The sequence below is a fragment of the Gouania willdenowi genome, chromosome 22 (genome assembly GCF_900634775.1).
Source record: "Gouania willdenowi chromosome 22, fGouWil2.1, whole genome shotgun sequence".
Lineage (NCBI taxonomy): Eukaryota > Metazoa > Chordata > Actinopteri > Blenniiformes > Gobiesocidae > Gouania > Gouania willdenowi.
This window is the reverse complement of record NC_041065.1, coordinates 21,196,359-21,222,835: the sequence shown is the minus strand read 5'-3', so window position 1 is coordinate 21,222,835 and position 26,477 is coordinate 21,196,359. Positions and strand designations below refer to the sequence as shown.

Genomic DNA, 26,477 nt, shown 5'->3' with positions numbered 1-26,477 from the left:
CCCTAAAATTATAAAGAGCTTACCCTGTGAGAAGGAAATTCAACATTTGTCATTTACCAATAAAATGACTGGACCCTGGTTGAATTGGATCAGTGTGTTTTAATGGCTGATTATACTTTTTACTATGTTCTTCTTTCTTCCTCAGGTTCCTTTCTTTGGGCCTCTCTTCAACGGTGCCATCGTCACAGGAACTTTGCTGCCAAACATGGTGCGGGCCACCTGTATTAACGCCAGCAGGGCTGTCAAGTCCCAGCTGACGCTCTATCAGAGCTTGTATCCTTTACCTAACACTTCTCTCGCTTGGTTTATTCCTTTCTCTCACGGCTCATGGAAGGAATGCCGTTAGTAGAAATTGAAGTTATCACCCACTCAAACAATCTGAGTTCATTTAGATTACAAGCACCACTTTAGGCTGCATGATGACATGTTCATTTGATCATCAAGGTTATATTTTCAGCTGTACCAGTGCCATTAGGTTGAATACATTGAAACATGTGGCGTGCTTGTCATGCTACCCAATGTACACAGCTGAATGCTGACACTGATCTTTATGGGTTCCCTGATTTACATATACTGTAGCTATTACACTGGAGCTGTTACACAGCCTGGAGCAACATGGGAGGTTGCAGGGCTGTTTTGGTGTAGTTGCACAATAGATAATATGTCATCATCCATCAGGACCATTTTATGGAGGACAAGAAGGCCTAAACTAAAAGTGTCAACAACAAATGCACACACACACACACACACACACACGCTCTCGCCCTCATCCCTCCACCCATCCGTCCAACAGTGTGCCGTTAAGAGCCTGACTCCAGCTGTAGTTGTCAGTTGGTTTAAAGAGAGTGTAATTACCAATGGTGATGAATTAGCATCTGAATGCCAGCAGCACAGTGCAGGCTGGGGAGAGGGGGGGGGAGATGGGGTGCAGTGGCCAAATGACCCCTGGAAAAAGAAACCTGATCTCCCTGAGTGCCCGCTCCTCCTCTGACAGCACAGCACAGCATCACTAGAACCAAACTGCCTCAGTGGCAGTTGCTTTTTAAACTTCCCCCAAGGAGATTTTTTTTCACGTTGGGGTGAATGACTTGTCTGTTTTTACATCCCAACAACTTGAAGACAGTAAAGTTTAAATACCTGTATGTTTTTTTATACATTAACACAGATTCATTCCAGACTTTAATTGCACTGCAATGCACACTGGTGTGTGTAAGTATGTCTGTCTCTATGGGTTTCACAGTGCATCACATCACCCCCCCCCCCGCCCATCCTGATATCGGGCCTTGTATGTGTGTCCCTGGGGGCATTGTGAGTGACAGATGTCTTTTACCCAACGCCAAGTGAATTAGCCCAGTGTGACTCTGTATGCCAGAGGGGGGTTCAGTCACAGGCCTGCCCACATCTTTAAGCCTAGGGGATGAGTGTCCGTGTGGTTGAGGTGCAAACGCAGGCCAAAAAAGGCCTCACCTGGCATTCCTTAGCAGAGGAGCCTTCAGCACAAAGGCATCATCTTTGAGAGCAGATAAGCACTGCATCTGGAGTTCTGGCACAGATATTTTGTAAGGCGTCATACAATCCAAAACTGGAGAGCCTGCCATCCAAAGCTCACCACCAAATCCAGTATCTAGATGTCTGTGTCATTTTGCTGAAGAGATTAGGAAGATTATGGCAAGGTAAAACCAAAAATGTATAAAGTTTCATGAAGCTGATAACTTTGGTAAGGATTGATGATATTCCAAGTTAGCTAAGTAATACAATGCATCACAGTGGAAGAACTCAATACTGAATTTGATGTTGCTCCAGGTTGAGTTACTCTTTAGGAGCATTTTATTCTCTGTTGTACTTTTCCCTCTCCTTGCGCTTTCCGCTCTTCATTTGTTCCACTTCTTCCATTTTCTAATCATGATCCCGCACGGATCGGATGCACTCTCCAGGATGCAAGTTTTTTTTTTTTTGTGCAAAATGAAGATCCTCATCCTCAGTTTACCCCTTTTCACAATGTCTTAACAATCCACAGCCTGTTCTCTGCCTGTGAGGCCACTCTCCAAGGTAATTAGTTGAATATTCCTTCAAAGAGAAGCTATATAACTCCCGTGTGTCCAGATAAAAGGCTGGTATGACTCTGCAGCCCCTTTTCTTGCTTCGTCACAAGGCTTGAGAGGACTCCAGCAGTCTGCTGCTACGCTGGCAGCATTTTTCAAGTTAATAGGATTTGATATTGAAAAATGACCACCAGCAACCTTTTCAGAGCGTACATACAGGTTACACGAGTGTTTGTAAGATTGCAATCTGCCTCTCTGACATGGGACTCCATTTGTCTCATTTTTCTTTGTGATTTGTGAAATCTCGACGCTAGACAAAGCAACTCTACTGCTCTATACATCCCCTGATGTCGATTACATTCCCTGTCCATTGCTTCTCTTGGTACACAACCTCAACCTCGCAGGCATTGAACCACAAACCTCTCACAGACATCTTATAATGTATCATTTATTATTAATATGTCCGTTTGAAAATGCAGCTGTTCTGGACTTTGTGGTCTGAGTGTTTTTGTTTGAGATGTTGCCACACTGCCATTTTTGAACTTGTTCATCTGTGTGTGTGTTTATCTTTAGTTGGATGGATTTTAGATTCTTGATCTTACACAGATTTTTGAACATGTCAATGCATTGCTACACACAAAACATAAGAGGAAGAGATGACATGCGTTTGCATCACCTGATACCAGGAAGAATGGCCTTGATGTCTGAAGCCATTTATTGTCTGATGAAGATGATTCATTCTGGCTCTATAGAATAGGGCCGTCATCCAAAAGGAGGGATTCATTTCTCTTCAACAAGCACTTGAGTTTGAGCTGTCGTCCATCTTTTTTTGTGATGGAAGGATTTTTTTAATGTGCAACCTGACCGGCTGCCTGTGTATGTGTGTGTTGGAAAGATGGCAAGTTACTAATAGGTGAGACAATGCGAAACTAACCTTGATTCAGAGACATCGCCTCCCCACTGGAGTAAATCAATAGCTTTTGCACACTGCCCTTAGTCCCCATCTTCTACTCTCACACACAAGTAAACACACACAGACACACTCAGATCCATCTCGAGGCAGCGATCAATAACCATAATCTGTTTCTGCCCATCGCCAGTCATGCGAGCCAGGCTTTTAGGTGATGTGTGGTTGTGTATGTAGAAGCAGAAACAAGGGAGGCTTGATCCTTAATCCTGAATCTGACTCACATAAGCGCATCTCAGGTCCTCCAACTTCAACAACCTAAAATAATTAACAATTTGTACATTAAAACCTGTTTTTCTTTGGAAAGCATTAATAGGGCCCTTTCAATGCGTTTTTCAGACATCATCATACTTTTCAGAGTGGCTGACATATCCTCACACCTCGTCAGAGCAAGTTATCGTCCCACTCTCCCTGTGTCTTTGTCATCAGCAATGTGTTCCTTTGTACACTGTAAGAATACTTACCTCGCCGAGATGACAGTACACCCACTAGGCATGATGGGGTGTCATGAATAGGATCTGCCATGTTGGCGTTGTCTCACATGAATTATTTAGCATCATTGATAGGTCTAATTTGCCAGCTGTTGTGCCATAACTGCCTGAGACATGTGGGTAATACTCAGTAGTCTATGTCACCACCGAGCACAGTGCTTGACTGCGCACACTGAGGCGCCTAGCAGGTCTTTATATTCTGAAGCCACCTATTAGTCAGAGCTGATGAGAGTGTAACTAGCCAACTTCCTGTTCAACGGCAACTATCTAAAGATGGGACTAATACATTTATATCTTTGGTTATATTTGTTGCATTAAGCAGGATAGATTAGGTGTAGGTGTAGTGATTCTTCGACAATGAGAAAATTCCAGGTTGAGTTGGCCGAAGCTTGTCTAGGGTGGAGGCTGGCATTGGCTTTGATTTGGTGGATGAGGAGAGTTTATCCAGTTTTGGGTAGGGGGGCTGCAAAGAGAGGCGGAGTCTCTTTAACCTAATCCCATTATCAGTGTAGCGCACTGCCTCCCATCTCTTTCCCCCCTTCACTTCTTATTCCTGCTCCCTCCTGCCCTTGTCTCCAGCCGACCAGCTGTTCCTGCCGAGACTCATGACAATGTCCGATGTGTTCAGATCACTGAGTACCCACCTCCCCACCCTCCTCTTCCACTTTTTTTCCTCCTAAAGACACAGATGAGCAGAGTTCAGTCCATGCACAACCAATGCAATCACCAAGCCCCTTCGATGGAGCCTTGCAAGGCCTAGAGGGAGGAGAGTGTTAGATGGGAAGGAGGGTGGGGAAGGACGGGGGAGGGGGGTGCTTTCGTGGGGGATGTAGATGGGGCAAGCACAAGCCTGTCAAACCAAGAGCCCTGACTCAGGAGGCAGCCTAGCTCGGATGGCATATGGCGTCTAGCTTCATACAACATGCAAAAGTATTCTCAACCCCCTCTCATCTACCCCCTGTTTTTTCTCTCCTGCTGCTAATGCAGAATGACTCATAGCATTACTCGTTTTTTTTCCTCCGGTCTAAACCTCGCACCACATTAGTCCTACCTTCTCTTGTCCCCCAGCCTGTAACAAAAGGCGTACACTACATGGCCTCAAAGCCCTCGAGGCCCAACCAGGCCCGCACTCCAGGGCCTGGAACTTCATGGGACACGCCCCGTTAAAACACAGGTAGTGCAGGCATGGAACCAGACGGCTAACAGCAGGCACCGAGAACCCCGCCTTGGATAACGCATACACACTGCTGGTGTCAAACTGTTGTGGCTATTGACGTTTAGTTTCAGTGCGTAAATACTCAACTGCTTTAATTATGTTGCACGTCTGTTGTTATAAAACTATATGCCTGGCCAGTGTTTCAATTTGTTTGTGCATTATTTGTTATTGTGCATAGTTTTTGTTATACAGCTTAAACATTATGAGCGTTATTTCAAGTCACAAAGCCTAAATCATATTTTTTTTTGTAACTGTGGAATTGTTGTATGTCAGCATTAAACTCTGAGCTTAGTGTAAGCCAAAGAGTGTCAGGCTCTGTGCATTTTTAAACTTGAACCCCCAGCCTCCTGCCCCTCCTCCTACCCCTCTCCTTCTGTTATGCATTCATGTCTGACATCTGTCTGTTTGTGAGCAGCAAAGTGAAAGCCAATTTTTGGTGGGATCTCCTCCTCGGTCCCATGCCAAAAATTGTGAACAGTGATGAGCAGCTTAAGCAAGCCTTTGTACAGCAGCTTAGCATCTAGGACGGTGGTCCAAGGCAATATTTAGGGAACAATGTAATTTTTGTTTTTGGATTAATAATACAGGTGGTCACAACAGTTCTAGAGATGCCAGTTGTAATAACTTTTAACAGCAAAACCTCTGATTTTTAACTTGACGCCAAAATGTTTTAGAACAGTTTAAAAGTTTTGTCAATTTCAATGTTTGTTTGTTTTTCAAAGCTTCGAGATACAAAGGTATGAGGGAATGGCTGCGTAAAGGTTGAAATATGAGGGTTTTAGTTTCTTCTTTCAACAGTTTAGCATGAGATACAAAAGTTGTTGAATTTGATGTTTATTTGTTCAAATTATTAGAGCTTTTTCCAAGAATCCCTAATATCTATAGCATCAGTAGACTCGAGAAGTTACTGCACTGCCACCAAAAAGTCACCACGTCTGTTGCTGTGTGATGGTGATCCAATTTCCAGTGTGGGTGTAAAAACCTGTCTTTCTGCTTTAAGTGATTAGCATCCAGTTAGCCATTCCATCTGTCACCCCCTGGTCCTGTTTAATTGATGAACTTTCTTTTCCACCTTACAGCCAGCACAACACTAAAGCAAAAGCTGTTCATCCTCTATGGTTCTTCAAATGGATGCGTGTACTTGCAACTCCCTCACCCTGCCCCCCCCCCCCCCCCCCCCCAATGGACGCGTTCTCATTGATTAGTTATGTTTTGTTTTTTCCCCCTTTTGTTTCTGCATTATTGAAGGGAGGGTTAATGAGCTTTCTTGGCACGCTGTATTGCTTGGAATTTTGGGATAAATGGGAATAATTTTGTTTTTCTTTGTTTGTGTATTTTTTTGTGATGGACTTGGCAGTGATGGGAAGTCTCGTGCCACCATGTGTGTTTGTGCGTGAGTGATGTGAGTTTGTTTAGATGTGTGTGAATAGCTTTGAGGCGGGGTGTGTTGCATTTCATCCCTGCTGGTCTATTATTCCCCTTCAGAAGCAGGGAATCTGGAACACTCTTTAACAGTTGGCCATTCATCTTCCAGTCGTCTCAGTACAACTCTTCTCCTGTCCTCTTTTTACCACCAAGTCGTCTTAGGTTTTTTTTTTTTATCCTTTATGCCCCTTCTTCCTCCTGTGTTTCCTTGCTACAAGGCAGTGGACAATCTTTTGTCCAACGGAGGCTGCCCTCTTTTGTTTGTGCGGCCTTTTTTATCCTTGTGCTAATCGCCATGGTCGTGTGCCTGAGTTGGACCCCATATTTCACGCTCAGCTCTCCTTTGTTTGACACACCGCCCCTGATAAGAATCCCAATTCTCGGGCCTCTCTGATATTGAAAACCAACAGCGGCTCAGAAAGAGCCTTCAATCATCCATTATCTGTGCTCCAGTGATTACCATTCAATCTACCAGAGTCCAGACTCCTCATCACCGGTCACAGAGCTGAGCCCGTCCCCTGAAAGGACCCGCATCCCTTAACGCTTGTGTCACATTCGAGCATATCCATAGATATTTCTAACGCCGTCTTGAGACAGCGCCACATTGAATGCTGCAGGGAAATGTCAGTGAAATGTCACTTATCATCCTCCGCAGGAATCTCGTTGTCTCTGATGTGGCACAATGTACTGTGGGACTTTTCTGAGGACACCTTGTGACATATTGGGTATCTATGTCCCTAAATGGCCAATACATTTTCTATTCTGTTTTTAGTTTACAGTCAGGATTTGCTCTTTCTTTCATTAAAGCTGCAGGTCTTTTGTCGTTTCAGACCTAATTGGTGGTTTTAAGATTATATTAGTTGATTATTTATAAGATGCACATTAATGCCTCTTTAAATGGTTCAAAGGCAGTGTCTGCTCCTCCGTTGGCCTGTGGCCATTATTCCCTTTCAGAGGGTGTCCTTGTGCTTCACAGCATTTGCATTTTTTGCACCAAATGGAATTTTCTACTTTGACAGGCAGGCAAGCCACACAAAGCATTAATAAAAACAAAACATTTGAGCGTGCATCGCTCCGCATTGTCTGCATTGTCTGCATTGTCTGCATCTTCGTACAGAAAGCAACCTTTGATGTGTTAATACCGATGATCTGTGTTATATTGTCAAGTGGGGGCTCTAGTTGAAAGCAATGCAAACAGCTATTCTGGCCATAGCATGCAATCTACCATCATCACAACAAGTTGTTATAGTTTACAGTTAAGTGTCTTTTCTCCTTGGTGAAATTGTAACATCATATGTTGATAAACACCATATCACTCAGTACCTTTGTTTAATGTAGCATTTCAAATCTTCATTAGTTATGTATAGCTTCTAATTACTATTGATGAGACTAGCTGATTTGGGTACAAATCTATATCTTTTGTTATTCTAATAAGCATTATTTACCCTCAGATCTCAAAGCCAGAGGGCTTTGGAATGGGGGCTTTGTGCAGGCAGATATCGCTGTAGCTGCTTCAGCTACACCCACTTGTTTTTGTATTTGCCGACTTTGACGAAACCCAGTGTCCCTCCCCCCCACACCGTCACCCGTCTGCGTGGATGTATAGCACTTCCCGCTCCTCCATCTGTTTTTGTCAACCCATGAAAAGGTCCATTATAATCTGCAGGATGCACAGTTGACGTGCTGCGATTTAGCCAATCAAAGGAGAGCTCCCAACTTAGGCCGTGAATCTAAGAGGGGCCCAAACCCCCCTCAAGTTCATTTTGATTATGTTGGGTCCCTGTCAGAGATCTTCAGCTGAACAAGTTTTTAAAACAACATTGTCTCCATCATCTCCCTTTTTTCATTTAAAAGTGTCCAGTCTGAATTGAGGCTCTGCGCAAGCACATTGGAGGATGGCAGGCTCCTGATTAACCCTGGAGTGACTAGCTAATGTCATTGAAGGAGGGCCACCTGGCTGTGAGACTGTACAGTCAGCTGCCACTGAAGGGCCAGAAAAGGAGACGACCAGGTGTTGGGCTCCGGCCCCCCTAATTGTTGCCATGTAATAGCCTGCTTGACTGCACAATATAGCCCAGGGGCGAGGATTAGGAAAAGCTGTTGCCAACAGAGAAGTCTATTTTCTTTATAGCCCAAAGGTTCAGTGTGTAGGTGTTTGTTAGCGTGCATGCTTTTGTGAATGCACGTGCATGCATCCCACTATAGTATCCTCCTCATCCCTTACAATACTACACAGGTAGGCTGAGAGCTCCTTTTGACCTGGCTCCAGTCTTTTTAATTCATTGTGTATAATAATTTGCCTTGTTTAATATTTTTTGATTTCTTTACTTTAAAAAGTATTTGATAGATCTTATAAGACAAGGGTAATAATAAGCCTATAAATACAAGTCATACAAGGCAATTCAATGTGCTATACAACATTAAATGTTGTATAAATAGTATTCTGGACAAAACCCATTAACAAATTTTATACACCAGCAGCAGAACTTTAGAGTCTGTTCTGAGACTGACTAGGAGCCAGTGTAAAGACTTCAAAACTGGAGTAATGTGCTCTGACCTATTTGTTCTGGGTAAAACTTGAGCTGCAGTGTTCTGAACCACCTGTATCTGTTTGATGCTCTTTTGGGGGATTCCTGTCAGAAGACAATAATAATAATAATAATGCATTTTATTTGTAAAACACTTTACAGTTGTACACAAACCAAGACCATTACTGTAGTCCAGTCTGCTGGAGAGCAGCTTCTCTTGATTTTTGAGTCATGAAACCTTTCACTCTGGAGATGGTTGTTTAGTAGTAGAAGGCTGGTTTTGTAATTGATTTAATCTAACTGCTGAATGTCAGATCAGAGTAAATCCCAACACGAAGGTTTCAGACTGAGTCTTTATTTCTAAAAGCTAAAAACCAAAAGTACTCACTGACATGAATTTGGTCTTTAGCTTTTAAAGATTGAGACAGCAGTCCTTTTTTACCTGTAAACAAAGAAAATCACCTCCATCTTGTCATGATTTAGTTAAAGGAAGCTTTTACTCATCACAGTTTACCCTTTCTAAGCAGTAAGATAACACTTCTATGGGACCATCTGGATTCAGGGATAGATATAGTTGTCTGTCATCAGCGTAGCTCTGATAATCCACCATTACCCTGCAGAATTTGACCTAAAGACGGCATATAAAGGCTGAACAGAAGGGGTCCAAGAACAGAGTTCTGAGCAGCCACACAGAACATTGTTAATCTTTCAGATTCATATTTTCCAATGCTTAGAAAATAACTTTCCTCCTTCAAGTAGGATTGTCCAATAGAATAAGAATAGAACGTTTTCCTGAATCAGTGTTCGACCTTATGCCATTTAGCACTTTGATAAAAGCTGTTCCTGTACTGTGATGAGAACGAAAGCCTGATGGAAAGTTATAAAATATTCTGGTCAAGGTTAAGAAATGACTCAGTTGAAGACCCCCGTCTGAATCATCTTGACCATGGAAGGACGGTTGGCGATTGGTCTATAGTTAACCAGTTTAGAGGCATCCATTGAACATCTAAACCAAGCCAAAAGATGTAAATTTATTGCAACTTTATTTTTTAAAAAACGTTTTCTTAGTTGCCTTCCATCTAACTGTTGTTTATATTTTCAAATAAAGCAATCATTTAATTAATTGGTTCATGTTGAAAATTGATTAATTTGGCAAGGGATTGACTTGTATCCTTGAGTAACTAGGCCTTTGTGGTCCCATTTATCATCATCGGTGACCTTGCACTAATCATTATCATTCCCGCTAAATACCTTGCATTTTGCATGAGCCTAGGTGGCCTAATTGGCCCGATGAACCTTTCACTGAGGGCAATGAAGGATCAAAACGTCATTTGTGTGTACGTGAGTGCTAAAGGCGAGTGTAGATGCTAGACGTTAATGTATTACGGTTATTGTGTTGCACATGCCACAAGCATCATTAAAATTGCAGAAGCTGCTGTTCTTTTTGTTTTAATATTTTATCAGTGCTTGTCTGAGCTGAGGGTTTGCAGTGTTAAAATCTGCGTCATTTGTCATGACCCGGAGTTGGCACCGGAGTCTTGTGCTTTAAGTGTCGGGATTGTTGACTCGAGGTGTCAAACAAATCAGAAAAACATTGAGAGCACTTTTATTGCTGAAAATCATTTGGGTGGATTTAGCTAAGGGGAACCAGTGTGTCCTGCTAATAATAATCTCTGTTTTAATATGAAGGTAAGCAAATGTGAAGGAGTGGTCAGACGGACCTGAAACCCAGTTATGGATCAACATGCCCTTTTCTGTTTCATTTTTGGCTTTTTAATAAAAGTTCAAATCGAGATCAAATGCCTTTCTCCGATCTCGACTTTAAACATTTCAAATTTGAGGAACTGAAATACAAATATGCCATGTATTTACCCCAGATAGCTCATAAGATGTGAACCTTTGTCCTGATCTAATAAAATTATGTCTCCAAAGGTCTCAGACATTCATGTCACCATCATCACTGACAAAAGAGGCCTTGGGGGGAGAACTCACCGAGCCTCGTACTGTATCTGTTCATCTTTTTTCCTATCAGCCTTTTGTAGCTCATCTTATTATGACTTTCTGTTAATACACAGTGAAGGCCTGTGTGCCTGTAATGGGTCTGTGTTTGATTAATCATGGCGATCCTTTGTGTTTCACTTCTAAGGCTGCTGTGTTAGGACCCATCAATGCAGGAGAGTCCTTTGAAAGAGATTGGTTACAGACTCAACTTATCGGAGTTCATAAGCCCAGCAGGCTTTGATGATGTTGTAGTGAACAAACTGCTAGTAAAAATAATGACGTAAGCTTCTATCTTTTGCCTTTTCTGAGTCTCTGGAGTGCAAACGTGACTTCTTGCTTTACCTCTTAGATTTTGTGAAAACTGAACAATTGGTTGCTTTTATTGTAGTTTAGAGGTCATTGACCTTAATGTAGTTGCTGCTCTTATGATTTGTAATGACACAGAAATCAATTTTTAGTGTCCCCCAGAGGAACGGTGGGCTGCCACAGACTTGAGAAAATGGGCGACTACTTCTTCCAGTCAGCTCATAAATAACCCAGCCATGCCAGCCTGCAGACAACCGATTTTGTCTGCAGCTGTGGCAAACGTGCAAAACCACTGATGGGCAGTGATGATGTCACAGGTTAGGAGTGATGTCACAGCCATAACTCCCCATCCGGCTGTCTGAGTGCCAGACGGACATTGGAGAGGTGTGGAGGTTGGAGCTGAGAAAGCTCTTGCTGTGGGAAAGCCACTCCTCAGGAGGTGTCATTAACCTGCGCTCTATATGTGACCCAAGTCCTTTGGGTCTCCTGAGCTGCAGTTTCCTCAACCAACTAATTAGGCTACTTGTTGAAAAAAAAAAAAGAGAGAGAGACTCATAGAAAGCAGCTTTTCCTCCAGAGCATCTGATGTTAGAGTCTATGGTGAAAATGGACTCGGACACATCCATTCATCCTAATGCATCTGTGACACATTCAGATGTTTTATTTGCTGCTGCTCCAGCTGTCTATTGCAGAGAGCTGTATAATGAGACACCAAACTTTGAGGACCTGCTAAAATGGAAATAACACACACACACACACACACACAACATACGTAATCACTACTCGCTCTAGTTGATATCTTGAGCTGTTGTTCCTTCCCACTACGCCAGTATTCCTGCAGCCAGCTTTATCACCACATTCATTCCATCTTTTTCTTCCTTCCTGTGTCCTTTTGCCTAAATGTCTTCATCTTCCTCACCATTTTCCCATAATCACCTCACACCTCTGAGAGCCTCTGCTGAGACGAGCTTCACACCTCAGCCCTCGCTGTGACAACAGGTACCGCTGGCACTCACTGCCTGGCCTCCCTCCAATCAACACCTGCTCAGCTTTATCTTTTTCTTTCCTTCCTCCTTTCCATGGATCCCCATCATTTTATCTCCATCCCACCTTGGTAGTTCTATCCCTGACTTTTGCGGGACGGCTATTACGTTTATCTATGTATTCCCAATTTAAATTTGTGTGGTTGTCAGGGTCTTATAACCTTTTATCTATTAACTATTAGTCCAGGAGTACTCATTTGTTTAAACTAATAGTGTTGGAGGGTATAGGTTTCAATTCATCTGCTTTTGGTCTTGTGTTGGCTGGCACAGCTGCGCTGCCAAGCCACACTCGCACTGATTCCCCTTAACAAATTTGTGCCATTTAACAAAGCAATTAAGTGGTCGGTGGAAGTCAATGGCACTGAAAGCTATTCCTGAGTTTCTCTTCTCACCAAGGTCAAGCTGATTGGGCCAGGTTAATGGGTAGATGTTGGGCGAAGTGAGAGAGAGAGAGGAGGTCAAGCACCTCGAGGCATCCTCCACCTCATCTCTTAACTGTTCCTCTTCACTCAGAAGAGCACCCTTTCACTAGCAGTGCTTCTACAAACAGGATTAACCCCCGGCTGCCGCCATTGAGGCCCCAAGACCACAGGACTGACTGATTGTCAAGAAGCAGGGAATCACTTGGATAGTTTGATGACCATATTTTAGTTGTTAAGTCTGAAATATTATATATATATATATATATAAACAGTGCTGTTAACCTACTACATTTCAGAAATATTACATATTAAGTATAAAGTATAGAACCTTTAATTTTCTCTCTTTTCCGCTTTCTACTTCATAATTAAGACTTAGTACCTCATGGTGCTCTGGAGGACACCCAAAATGATAAAGGCAGCAGGCAATGGCCTCCCCTCAAACGTCACCTTACTTCTGCGACTTCCAAGTAGATAGAAATGGAGCTTAAGAAGTGAAATGTCAGCATGGGGTGTCTTTAGACCCCTGGTAATTCAACGTTGCCTAATCTGGACCTTTGCCCCAATCCTGCTTTATCAAAAGATTAGCTGTGTGTGTGCGTGTGTGTGTCTTTTGTGTTTTCTGCTTTCAAAACAAAGCTGACGTTCCTTTTTTTTTCACTCTGTGTTTAGTAAACTATTGCAAATTAAGATTTAGATTTTCTGATTTTCTAAAGACACCAATATTCTAAAGAAAAAATGAAATAATGATCCAAAAGAAATTAAGATGGCGTTCCTTGTTTTTAGAATGAACATTTGTCTAATATAAAAGAGAAAAACTGTCTCTTTGATCTGTTTCTATTGGCATTCATAAGTTTGTGTTTGTTGAAAAAGTTGCAATTAATGTTTTTTTTGTTTTTGCTGGAATTATTTTGTGAAAACACAAAGCTTTTGATTTGCCTTTGAATGTAAAAACCAAAAAATGCTGAAGGGAAATGAAAAACATTTGAACATAAGGTATAGAACATATTCAGAAGGAACAAGTCAATTACAAGCTTCCTTATAATCTACTAGCTGCTTGTACATCATAAATAAAATAAATGTATGGCTTTGTCATTAAAAAACCTAAATGTAACTTTCATATATGTTCACATTTACACATACAGTATATCTGTATACGCATAAATATACCTATGCATATACTCCACTATATATGCACACCTCTCGATATATATATATATACGTTAAGCATTATCGAGATTATTATGTGCAATGCAAGTATCGATTAATTCAGTGTGCATCGGTACAATTGACATGAAATCGAGATGGAAGACGTAACTGATTTGAACCAGATCTGTTTATAAAAGTGTATTTTATTTCACTTTATTTTATTTTTTGTTCTTATGGACATTAAATATGACTCAGTGAGGGTCTGTTTACAGTAGCTGTGACAATTAAATAATATAAATAATTATATTTGCTACAAATTCACTTTTCTCAAACTTATATCATGGCGGAGCAAGCTAAAAAAAGGCAGAGAAGACCTTTGTCCGAGGAAAGGAGCAACTCCATGCAGTAACAGCTCAGCAGCAACACACAGCATTCACACACACTGTTGTCGCGGCAACAGGCACACACACTCGCAACCCAGCACTCCATGAGGCAGCACACACACAAATATCCATCTATCCATCCATCCAGTTTCAGAGCCGCTTTGTCAGCACACAAACAAACACATCACACACATTTCCACACTCCCCTTGTATCACTCCCACATCATTAATTTATTTTACTTGTCTCTCTTCCTCATACTGTTCACATGGGACAATATGTGTGAAAGCACCCTTAGTGTCACTGTTGTATTAGGATTTTTCAGTGATCGGTTGCTACTGTCTTGGGAGAGGAAAGGTGTGCATGTAGCTGTGGGGTGGGGCAGGTGGTGTGGAGTTTTAAGACAGTAACATAACCAAAAGGGACCTTTAGGGGGAGTGCTAAGCACAAGTTACTTAGTTCTGCTTTAATGTTGAATCTGGTTCTAAATCCTAATCCTACTAGTGAAAAAGCCTGTTTTTTGTTGTGTTTTTAAGAGGCCAAAAATAAGTTGTGATGCATAGTACTAGTAGAGCAAAATTTGCACTTTTTTTGTTTGTTAAATTTGCTGCTTACAAGGAAATCAATAAATCATCTTCCTCTAGTACTATACTGAAATGTAGCTTCTTATTTTCTATTTACATTTTTGATATAATTTCTTTGCATCATGTTGAATTGCAATATATTGCATAGTGTAGTATTGAATCACCATCAAATCAATATCAAATTAAATCGGGAACAGGCGTGAATCGTATCACCAGGGGATTCAATGTATCGCTAATGTATCATATCGTCGGTAGTGTATCGAGATGCGTATCGAATCGTTGTCAGTGATGGAGATTCACGTCTAATATATACCCATATAATATCTCTACGATAAGGATAAATCTTTGGATAGACTATATTGTGTTAAGATAATTTCCTTAAATGTATATTCAAATTGCTGTATATTGCTGGAGCATAGCTTTAGTTGATCATCCATACTGTCCCACAGCCAGACCCCATACACAGATACACAAAAGCTTTTTACTAATGGCTCTCACCGCCTTGACCTTAAAGTTGCCACACCCCCTCAACTCATAACCTCTTTCTCATTTGGTGAAACATTTCTGGTTAATGAAATGCAGTCACTTTTTATATTTAGTCTTGACTTAATTGTGAGGATTGGCAAATGTACAATCGGGGAGCGTTTTGGTAAAGAAGCCACCGTGTATAATCGGGCCGGCTGTCTGCGTGTGTTTAAAGACTGTATGCTTCAAAGATGTTGTGGGTGTCAGAGGCCAGTGGTGCTGTGAGGACTTTTATCACTAAGGAGAATGAGGGACACAAAGACCCAGGCTGAATGGTCAGTATGCTGCCCTCCAGAGAGATGCTGGTTCAGAGGTCAATTAAGTCTTTTTTTAGGGGGAACCTGGTGCACGTGTGTCGTGAAGAGCGTTGGTGTTTACTGCTGCACAAACAGAAGTGTAAGAGCATGTGTACGCCAACATGCACTGGGTGGGGTTAAGCACTGCTCGGAAATGGATCCCAATTGACAGGCATTGGCACGACAGGTCCCTGTGGATGTGCAGCAGAAAGGAGAGAGAAGTGATGATAAAAGGTCGGTGGAGGTTGGTTGATGGGGTCCAGCAGGGATGGAGCAGCCTGCTAATGAAGAGCCATCTGAGGCCTCCATTCACCTTGAACATGGGCCACTGCAGCTGCCCTGAACTTGGCTTTGATCCACAAAGGTGCTTGACCCCCACTAATTCCCTCCAGGAGCCCGCCCTCCCATTGCCATCTGGACAGCCTGCATGCATATGTATTTATGTGGGCAAACACCCACCAAATGCATATGCATGTACACGTATGTCGAGCCATACAGACGCTCAAACATATCTGACAGGTATGAAATGTCCTGTTTTATGTGAGAGATTGTGTTTTTGTCTGACCACTTGACACCTGCCGTCAGTCTCTACATGTCAGCCACAAGTCCAAGTAATGACAAAGAATGAGAGGGCGGCAGGACAAAAGACCAAATCCACTCACAACACCCACCTTTGCGTCAGCATTCTATTCAGAATGCTGTCAGTTAAAAACAGGGTTAACACACATGAATACAGAAAAATACACACTCCAAACCATTGCAAAGTCTATTAACCTTATTCTCGACGCATTGTACACCCTGAAAAACATTGAAATAACACACAATAGGCAAACTGTGCTGCTTATATCCGGGACACTACAATGCCACCAATAGGCTAGCATTTATCATGTTTTTGACATCTTGGCTCCAAAACAAAGGTTTCTAATAAATGTGGTCTGAAAACACTGTTCGTAAAATCCTCAATATTTTTAAATGTCCCTCCTTACTCTGGTTGTTTTGCATCACCTTTTTTTGCTGTTACAATCCCTGTGGTCATCACGCTCTGTAGACATAACATTGGTTTCCCTGCTTCCCCTAATGGGAATACAGCCATGTGGAACCTAAAGGTTCTTTGGAAATTCCCAAAGTGGTGCTACACTTTTGTTTTTCCAGTCGCTCACTGAAGTAAAAATTTACAGTTATGTCATGGCTGACTTAATTTGCAGCCCCCCTCCATAAATTTAGCCTGTCTGAAATTCATCCTTTGCTTTATGGGAATGCTGTACAAGCTTTCAGAACAGGTTGCAAAGGTTTTGTATGTCTTTGTGAATCATTGTCTGGCACTCATCAACAAATCTGCTGCTTAGTTGGTTTTCCTCTGAAAGTAGGCCATGTCAGTGGGTTTGATGTCCATAATGCCGGCATACTCTTTACGTCACTACTCTGTCCCATGATTAAGTTACTGCACGGCGGTGGCAGCATCTGTGCATATGCAGGGGAACAAGCTGTGCTCATGGCTTAGTAATTAGAGGAAACTATGAAAAAGAGTGTGTGCTCGGAAGAAGGCAAGATTACCCCTCACTGTGCAGTGCATCAGGTCTGATTTCTGTGTAGCAATTTATTTTTACTCGTGGATAGCTTTGTACATTTGCTTAAGTGAGCTGATGATGGCTCTCGCTTTCATTCATTTAAAATGCATTTTATTAGCCCCTCTACCCCATCACCTGTCTTTTTTCACCAGTGCCTTTCGTATTTTCCATAGTCTCTTGATAATTCTAAATCTGCCTTAATTTTGAAGCATTTCTTTCCCACTCCCTGTAATCCATTCATCTAACTTGGATGGAGGGCAGCGGAAGGAAGTAGTGAAGGAGAGGCGTGTGTCAGAGTCAGCGCGAGCGACGGCTCCAGCTGGAGTCAATATTTGCTTTAGGAATCTCAATAACAGGCCTGCAGTCATCTACATCTTTGATAATGGACAGCCATATGGCTCTGTTGACCCATGCTATGCCGAGCTTCTCTTTCCTTGTTTTTCATGTAGCACTCTGTCAAAGCTCCCTCATTTGTTTCCATCAAGTTGCTCTTTTTTCTTGGACTTTGTTGTCCACTTGTCACCTCTTCTGGTGCACTCTGTCCCTTTTTTATGTTGCAAACTTTATTTTCTTTCTGTCAACTGAAAAACCCTGGATATGACCCACTACACAGAGCTGTGACCAAGGTTACCATGGCAGCCGAGCCCTGTGTGCCCACTCTTTGTTCAACAGCGTTTACAGCAAGTGACAGGAAACAGTGACGTTGCATGCCTGGTTATGACTAGAAGACAGATAGAGCACAAGTGCTTTTATGTGCTTGAAATCACGCTACTCTGCACCACATAAACAGAAGTGTAGGCCATGTGAAGGATGGACAGTTACACGGGCCCAGATTTTAGTGGTGAATCTGGGAATTTGTCAAGAAGGTGAGAAAATGGCAATAGAGAATGAGATAGATGATACTATCAGCCGATAGTAGCCATAAATAGTATTATTGGTTGACATTGGTATCGGTTTTTCCTACAATATTGAAAAATCGATACGACCTGTTGTTTGGGACAACATATTGCCCAACATCCTTAATTAAGAGTAAGGGTGTCCCGATCCAATATTGATATCAGTTATCTGTCCAAAAATAGAAAAGAGTATCAGATTTTTTCAGCCAGCATCTAAACTCTCCGATTTAATATATATTGTTTTTATTGGGTCTTCTCATTTATTTTTCATTAACTTCTTTTGAATTGTAGAATATCCTTGTGTTTAAAGTTAACAGTAAATGGGTATTGCTGACTATTGTTCTGTGAGTAATATCACTTGACCAAGCCTTTTCTAAAATTTCACACTACAAATGAATTAATATAATTAATTATTTATGATTCGTGCCAATATTTTAGGCAGCAATATCCATATTGAAAGTTGTATCAGGACATCTAATTAACAGTACATCTTTAGGATTAGTTTTTTTTTTTTTTCACGAATACATAGTATCATTAACTCCAAATATGTCATGCCTAACAGACTTATTTCAACTCATACTCATATTAAATCTTGTTATGATTATTTTTGTAGCTAACTAGTTTTAGAGAAGCATGCTTTTATATAGTTTGACCTGTAAGAAAATTGTCTTTACATTAGTTGTATTAAGTAAATGCTCTAGTAAAACATATTTTTTGAGTTTTATGAGGACCAAAAAAATTGTGGTTTTAAAATGTTAAATATCCAAATGTAGAAATTTGAGGGTTTTTTTCTGCCCTGAACCAACTACTTTCCATCCATCACCCCAAGCAGCCTGGCCACCGTACTCTCTGGTGGGTCCCGGCTCAGGTGCCTGTCATCCCAGCTTCTCCACGGTTCTCCTTTAAGTCATTGGTCATGGCTGCCTTTGGCCCCTGCTGTGGTGGCATGTGCCCACTTCCAGCCCTCTGCCCAGCCACGGTCTCGTCCTATCTATCTAACCCAGACCGGAGCCTATCGGCCCCATCCAGCCTATCTGCGCCCTGCCTGGTGAGGCTTTGGTGTTGGCAGCAACGTGCTGTTACTCCACCCTGGCATTGGTGTTGATTTGGGGGGAAGGCATTAGTGTTCAGTTTCTAGGATTCTGTGGGAGATTGGAAGTGAGACTGCATGTGTTTGTCATGTAATTTGTCAGGTGTCGTCTCGTGAAGGAAACAGAGCCACAACAGGAAAGCTGAGAGTAATCAGACTCATTCCCAAACATGTGCACGCACACATTTTACTATCATTACACCATCTGATATGCCTTTTTACTCCAATAGTTCCCCACACCATATTCCATCCAGCACTTTCCTCCATTCCACAACAGACTTAGAACAATCTATCTATGATAATGATATGATAATGGCCATCCGAATGTTTTCCACCCTCACCCGGCAGCCTTTTTGTTGGCTTATTTATTTATTTATTGGAGCTTTCCCATTTCAAATCCAGCCATCCATCCTGCATGCTGGCTGCCCAGAATCCAGTCACTGCTTGTCACTCTGAATTTCAAATGGATCCAATTTTCCCCCTGATGGCACGGAGAAGTGGCAGGCAGCACATCAGGGAGGGTGGTCCTAGACATGTGCCTGCACCAGGGCTTCTATTAGCGAGAAAACAGGGATAAGAGGCGTGAGAGGAGGTTTTCACCATCACTCGGGTTGTATTCATTCTTTCTTTCCTTTTGATTATTGTAGAGACAGCATTCTCATTTGGTCCCATGTGTCAAGGCTGATTGTTCATCTGTGGGCTGCTGATGGTGGAGCTGTTGGGCCTAGTAAAACTACAGCTCACCCTCGCAACACTCAGTGGCCTTGTTTACATGTATACAGAATAGATTTTTATTTTTAAAAGCAAAGTCTTCTGCTGTCTATTGCGAAGAGTTTTGAGCTACCTCTAGCAATAGGAGAAAATGTTCAAAAGCAGCCTATTGCAGCTGTGGACTGGAATTAAATTTTACAGAATAATTTCTTGTTAAGGATTGTAAACTTGAAACCACTCTGAAAAGCTAATGTTCTGAAGTTATAAAATGTTTTCTTTAACGAGACTCGACCAGCTACGAGGAGCGAGCTCTCTACCTGGAGGCCATTGTGCAGAATCACAGAGAGGTCATGACCTTTGAAGACTTTGCCTCACAGGTCTTCTCCCCCTCTCCTGGCTACCCGATCAGTGGAACAGGTGAGAACTGAACCTCGGAGTCTACCTACACCTTCTAGATCTTTATCCTCGAAATTTAACTTTGAGAATTATCCACTTATACATTTTATCATCATCTGTTTTCCCTGTTGTTTTTCATTGCCTTTTCTCACTTCTTTGCTTTTGTTTCGTTTTACTTTTCCCCCGCATTCACTTCACTCTCACACTCACTGATGGGGGCCCTTCATGCCATCCAACTGACTTTAAAATGTTTTTTTCCCCCACTTCCTTAAATCCCACTAATATTTTTTTTTTTTACAAACTGCATCCTTCTGTGCAGCTCCTTTTTAGTGAATATAAGCTGCTTTTTGAAAGGCGGTGCGTGTGTGTGCGTGCGTGTGTGTGTGTGCGCATCTGTCTTCATGAGCTCATTCACCAACACTTAAGAGATCTGACAGACAAACAGCAGCTCACGGATGTCAGCACAGCCCTCTTATCAGTCCATGATGAATAGAATGGAAAACGTGTCTTATCTTGTTCTTCCCACTCGTACCGTCTCCGATCGATCCACAGCACAGCACCGAAATCAATACAGGATTGCACTTTTCCACTCGATTGGAGCACGACGTGCGTTCTGATTTGGCAAGGAAAGCACTTCATAAAACCACCGTCGTCTCACCATTTTCAGACCTGTCGAAGGGTGTATGTTTTAACTGTGGTTTGCAGTAAATGTAATTTGGTCATTGAGCTTCGATGTGAAAATTAGTTTTCTAAAATTTCGAGAGAGGATTTTTTTTTGTGGGCTAATGTGTCGGACTTCCTATACTCGGGTAGCAGGTGTGTTATATTTGAGAAATGAGGAGAGCTTCACATTTCCATCCAAGGTGTTAAACATCCTGCACTGACCTCAAGTACCCTTCTCTCATCTGGAAATTACAAAGTGCCTCAGGACAAAATGCAGGAGCACATGCAGGGATGGAGGGGCCAAAGAGACTGCTGTTAATGTGCCAAATGATCCAAACATGTCTTTGTTTGTTGCATAATTTGTAAAATAAATACATAAATAAAATAAGATAGCAGTCTATCATTGAACAATAGACGTTCCAAGCACAACACTCTCTCCCCATTCTACTCTGTTGTCCCCTGCTTATTTGGGTCTGGGCCACAGGTGCAAGAACCTCAACAGAAAAGCCGAGACTGTCCTGTCCTCCCCACAGCCACTTCCACCAGCTCTTCTTCTGGGTGGGATGCCAAGGCATTCCTAGGCAAGCCAAGATGTATGTAATTCCTCCAGTGTGTCCTAAGCCTTCCTTGGGGTCTCCTCCCAGCTTGACAGACCCAGGACACCTCCCTGGGGAGGCATCCAGGAGGCAACCTTGATAGATGCCTGAACCACCAGCTGGCTCCTCTCGATGTGGAGGAGCAGTGGCTCTTCTGGATGACAGAGCTTCTCACTCTCTTTCTAAGGCTGAGCATGGCCACCTTGGAGAGAAAACTAATTTCACCCGCTTGCACTTGTCATCTAGTTTTTTTCAGTCATTACCCAAAGTTCTTGACCAAAGGTTAGGGATTGAACATAGATCAACCGGTAAACAGAGTGCTTCGTCTTCTTGATTAGCTATCTCTTCACCACAACAAGTGTCAATCTCCTGCTCCATCCTATCTTCACACGTAAACCAAGATCCTAAGATACTTGAACTCCTCCATTTGGGGTGAGACCTTTTCCTCTACCTGGAGTTGGAAATCCACCCTTTTCCTACTGAGAACCATGTCTCAAACCCAGCAGAGCTTTTACTTTAGATCACAGCTTCACCATGTTTGCTGTGATCCTTCTGAGTCATGAGACCTTTCACTCTGGAGATGTTCTTTAAGTGGTAGAAGGATGATTTTATAATTGATTTAATCTGAGTGCTGAATGTCAGATCTGAGTCAATGCCAACACCAAGGTTTCAGACTTGGTCTTTAGCTTTTAGAGATAGAGACTCAAAGTACTCACAGACAGCGGCCCTCTTTTCCCTGTTACCAAAGACAATCATCTCCATCTTGTCATGATTTAGTTAAAGGAAGTTTTCACTCATCCAGCAGTTTATCTTTTCTAAGCAGTCACACAATCAACCTTACAGCTCTGCAGAATTTGACCTAAAGAAAGCATATAAAGGCTAAACAGAAGTAATCCAAGAACAGAGCCCTGAGGAACCCCATAGGACATCAAGTCTCTAATGGTTACATAATAACAACTATTTAGTTATTATGACTTTCATCTAACCAATTATAATCTTCATAATGTTATGTTAAGTAGTGGTCCTAGCCACCAGTAAATCGACCATTTGGTACTGGGCTGCAAAGAAAGAAAAATTAAAGTTTCCGGTTGTGTTATTATGAAAATAATTCTAATTTCCACTTTATCGCTTATCAAATAGGCTTGATGCCCGCATACCTGCGTGCAGCACAACCCCCCCTCTCAATTCTGTTGCTTAGTGTTTTAGTTCATGTTTTTAAATACAATATGCACAATTGTTTAGGTTTAGACTGCTCTGTACTAGTTTAAAAAAAACGATGTAGATTTTATACCTGCGGTATCCAGGGTTACAGTTTGAGTAAAGCATGTTTTAGCTTTTTTAGAAATCCATAGCCACGCATTTTTTTCATTTTCACTTATTAGCTGGAAAATAGTGTCCATCTTAGCTTGGATGAATAATTTGTGCTTCATCAGTTTATGCCACTAATGAGAGGGAGGTTATTGAGTCAAAAACTATGTTTGACACCTTCTGAACACCTGCTGAGGACATGTGAGAGGTCGTACACGAGATCATGCTGTTGTCATTGTGTTGCCCTCACAGCTGAAGGAAATCTCTTTCCAGATTCTCAGCATCAAAACATTATTTGTTGGGCAGATTTTTAATATACTAGTTCTAAAAATCTTAATTTGTTGAAAGAAGCACAAGCAGGTTTTATGATTATATTATATGATTGCATAGGTGTTTAAATGTTTTTCAATGCTTGTTTTAAATAAAATTAATTGTGCTCCCGGTGCCTCAGACTTAGTGTACATTATCCAAACATTTCAAGATCTTATAAAACATGTAACATTAAGCTTAACTCTTCACTGTAGCTGGGATAGCTGGCTGATTCATTCTCATCTGCTTTCAACGTGATTTCAATCTTTGCAGGAGTGTGTCTGTGCGAGTGTGAGCTTGTGTGTCTCGTTTGCTCCGTCCAACGCTGCTTGTCCATCCACTCCTGCTCTGGCTCCCATTGCTGCCACTAACATGTCATTCATGCTCCATGACAGCGTGCAGGCGTTGGCCGGGGATGGTTTGGGACATGGAGTACCCCTGGGCCAAGCTGGACTGTAAGACTTTGCCTGCTTCCTCCATATTAGGCATGACGCCCGGCCGCAGTCCCCCAACATTCACTCATCTATTCAATTAGGTCACTGTGAGCTCATCCTCATCGGGTGTTTGTGCTTCATTTCATCCTAAAGTGAAGTGCAGGTCCTGCATGTACACCGTGATTCCTATGATCGCACATTATTAATTTTTTTAAAACTCTCCCAGATATAAACTCACTCTCACCCTGCACCGTCCAGCATGATCTGTGCTCCATCGTGTTGTCACTAAAATCCTAAGAAAAAAAAGATTGCAAAATATAAAGTATGTACTTCTCTATGGTACACTTAATTTGAATTTGATAACTGGTTGTTATTAAATTAAGATCTTTGAGCTGTTATAACAACAGATAAATCCTCAGTGACATCTGCCACCTGTTGACTAACTCACTAATCACAACACTACACCCGCTGTCTGAACGTCTCTCCACCCAACACTGATTAATGTTGTTGGTTCAGCAGCGTTGTGTTGTGTTGTGTTGTGTTGTGTCGCCCTGCGGTGCAGCTTGGTGTGTGTACACTGCTATCTCATATGATGTTTTACTCTGTGTTTTTCCTTTTAGATTAAAAATATCTTAAAGGTCTCACATACTGTGTGTGGTGAAGGTAAGACTCAGACTGGGAGCTTGTCTTCTTATGGATCCACCAGCCTTACCTTGCCTTGCCTCAAACCCCCGCCCCCCACCCTTTCTCCCTGAACCCCTCCTTGTCCAATCAGTACTAACCAATCTTTATTTACTGAGTGCCCTGACAAAAGGGGGAAAGGACAGAGAAACCAGGCGTTTTATTTTGAAAGGAGGGGGTGTCCTCCTGTTTAGGCCAGGCTGGTAATTGAGAGGGATGCTCGCAGGGACAATTAGCACCTAAGTAGCAGCATGAACAATACGGCTACTCTTCTGGGCCTCACTTCTGCATGTGGCGCTGCTTTATCTCTTTCCCAGGCAAGCACTTTTCTCCTTTCTTTTCTTTTTTTTTTTTCTTTTCTAAACTCGATCACTCCGATCCTTCCCCCTCCCTTATTTCCTCCTGTTGGAGTGTGCCTGTTTGCCTGGGGCAGAGTCTGAGACTAACACCTGCCGCACTGGAAGACGTCTTTGTCATCTAAAGCCTTGTTTGAACTGCTGTGGTGGGACCAATGGGACAACCAGGCCTTTTAAAGAGGGTTTTTTTTTCACTTCATGCCTCCCTTTTTCTTACCATCTTTAATGAAGCTCATCCTGTGATGGTTTCAGTAAGGATTTAGCACAAACGCTTTGATGGTAATGGTGTCACTTTAGTCTTTTCTGGATCACACGCTGATAGTTAAACACAGCGGAGTTGGTGATGATGATGACGAACTTCACCGTCCCGATTGGTCCATTTGTAGGACAGCATCTACTGCAGGAATGAAAAAAACAAATACGGGAATGCAGACTTTGTTCTGCCCACGTGGCAGCCCATCTTCTCTTTTTTTTTTTTTATTCATATGCAGATTTTGGAGCATGCATGTTAAGTTTCCCCTCCACCAGCCTCTTACAATGCACACACAGTGTTTCATCCACAGCTCCCAGTGAGCCACAGCCTTGGATGCTGCTGGTGTCCACTCTGCTGCAGAGTGTCTGTTACTCCGGCCATCTGCCATTCCTTTTAGCCGCTGCAACTTGAGATGCCGCAGAGAGGAGAAAAAAATGGCAGGAAATAAAAGGATGGGAAAGAAAATAGGCAACCAGATGCCATCTCAACAAAGCAAAAAAAAAAAAGTTGTTTAAACTCAAGGCGGGTAGCTTAGGTAGGGGTGGGGGTAGGTTGGTGCCTGGTGGTTTGTGGTTTTGGTCCTGGGTACAGCATGGAAGTTTGCATTTACCAATGGCTGGTTGTCATGACCACCTCCTGGCCGATTGAAGTTAGCCGTGTCATCATAGATGTGATGTTTGTGTCAAAAGGGATGATGTTTAACAGTGGAAATGCTCCACATATTTTATTTTCCTTCAAATCTCTGCTTTCACACTAAACTGGCCACATCATTATTTAACATCTTCTGGAAAGAACTATTGGGAATAAAAACGTCTTCTCTGCTAACAAACTGCTTCTCTGCCGCATGTGACACATGCATGAAATGTTCAATCTGAACTACTAATTTCAATCTTAACAAGTATGGATCTTAAAGCAGTGGTTCTCAAACTTTTTTGGCTCAAGTACCCCCTTTCTCTTATTTCTGAGTCCATGTACTCCTTTTTGTCCGACTACAACATTTTACTTACAAAACTATTTAAAAACAACTATAGAGCATAATAATGGAATGAATGAGTGATAATACACATTTTAAAGAATCTAATTTTGTAAATAAGTGGAAAGAAACAGTATTTAGTGCAGTCGTTCCCAACCTTTTTTGAATCATGACCCCATTTTGATATCAAAGATTTCTGGTGACCCCAAAGACATTTTGTTTCTAGAATTAGTTTTTCATCATGTTTGAGCTCAGGTATTTTTTTTACTGCATTTTTGTTTAACTAGATATATATTTGATAAAGTGAAAGTATAGAAATACAGTTGTTTAAGGCGATCACACATGGGGTCCCAACTTCAATGTTGAAAAAGAAATGATTTAGTTGCTTCTGAATATATTTATTTCTATAGTTTTTATCATTTCATTTGTGTACCCCTAGGGAAGACATGGGCAACTGGCAGTAGTTTAACTTTAAGAGGCCCCCAAAAGCAAATTCCCAAAAATTGTAATTGAAGAATTTGAAAGGAACATAAAGGCCAAGATGATACACAAAATAACTCCAAAAACACTTAAATCAGCCGCAAAATGAACAAAGTACATCAAAAAACTAAAAAATACACAAAATGACTCAGAAAACCTAAAATGACAACAAAGATACACAACAACCACTTAAACAAACAAAATTACTACAAAAACACACAAAACAAAAACACATTACAGAATAGCTCCAAAGACACACAACAAAATACAACAACAAAAATACAGAAAGTTTCCCCAAAAATGCACAAATTGACAAGACAAATGCAGAAAATGACAGAAAAATACACAAAATTACAAGAACACACACACAAAAAATAAAAAACACACAAA

The 26,477-nt window shown here is 41.8% G+C and overlaps 1 protein-coding gene across 8 annotated transcripts in view; it reads left to right on the top strand.

Annotated features, from left to right (window-relative positions):
* ralgapa2 (Ral GTPase activating protein catalytic subunit alpha 2) overlaps nt 1–26,477 on the top strand; it is a 103,974-nt gene that overhangs the window by 74,914 nt on the left and 2,583 nt on the right. For 4 of the 8 annotated variants that reach the window (XM_028439078.1, XM_028439076.1, XM_028439073.1 and 1 more), the window contains 3 exons: nt 146–273; nt 19,934–20,055; nt 23,306–23,365. In XM_028439078.1, coding sequence (XP_028294879.1) covers nt 146–273; nt 19,934–20,055; nt 23,306–23,365 — 310 coding nt within the window. Of the gene's footprint in view, nt 1–145; nt 274–19,933; nt 20,056–23,305; nt 23,366–23,964; nt 24,008–26,477 lie in introns of all 8 variants that reach the window. The other 4 variants (XM_028439075.1, XM_028439074.1, XM_028439077.1 and 1 more) reach the window with 3 other exon arrangements.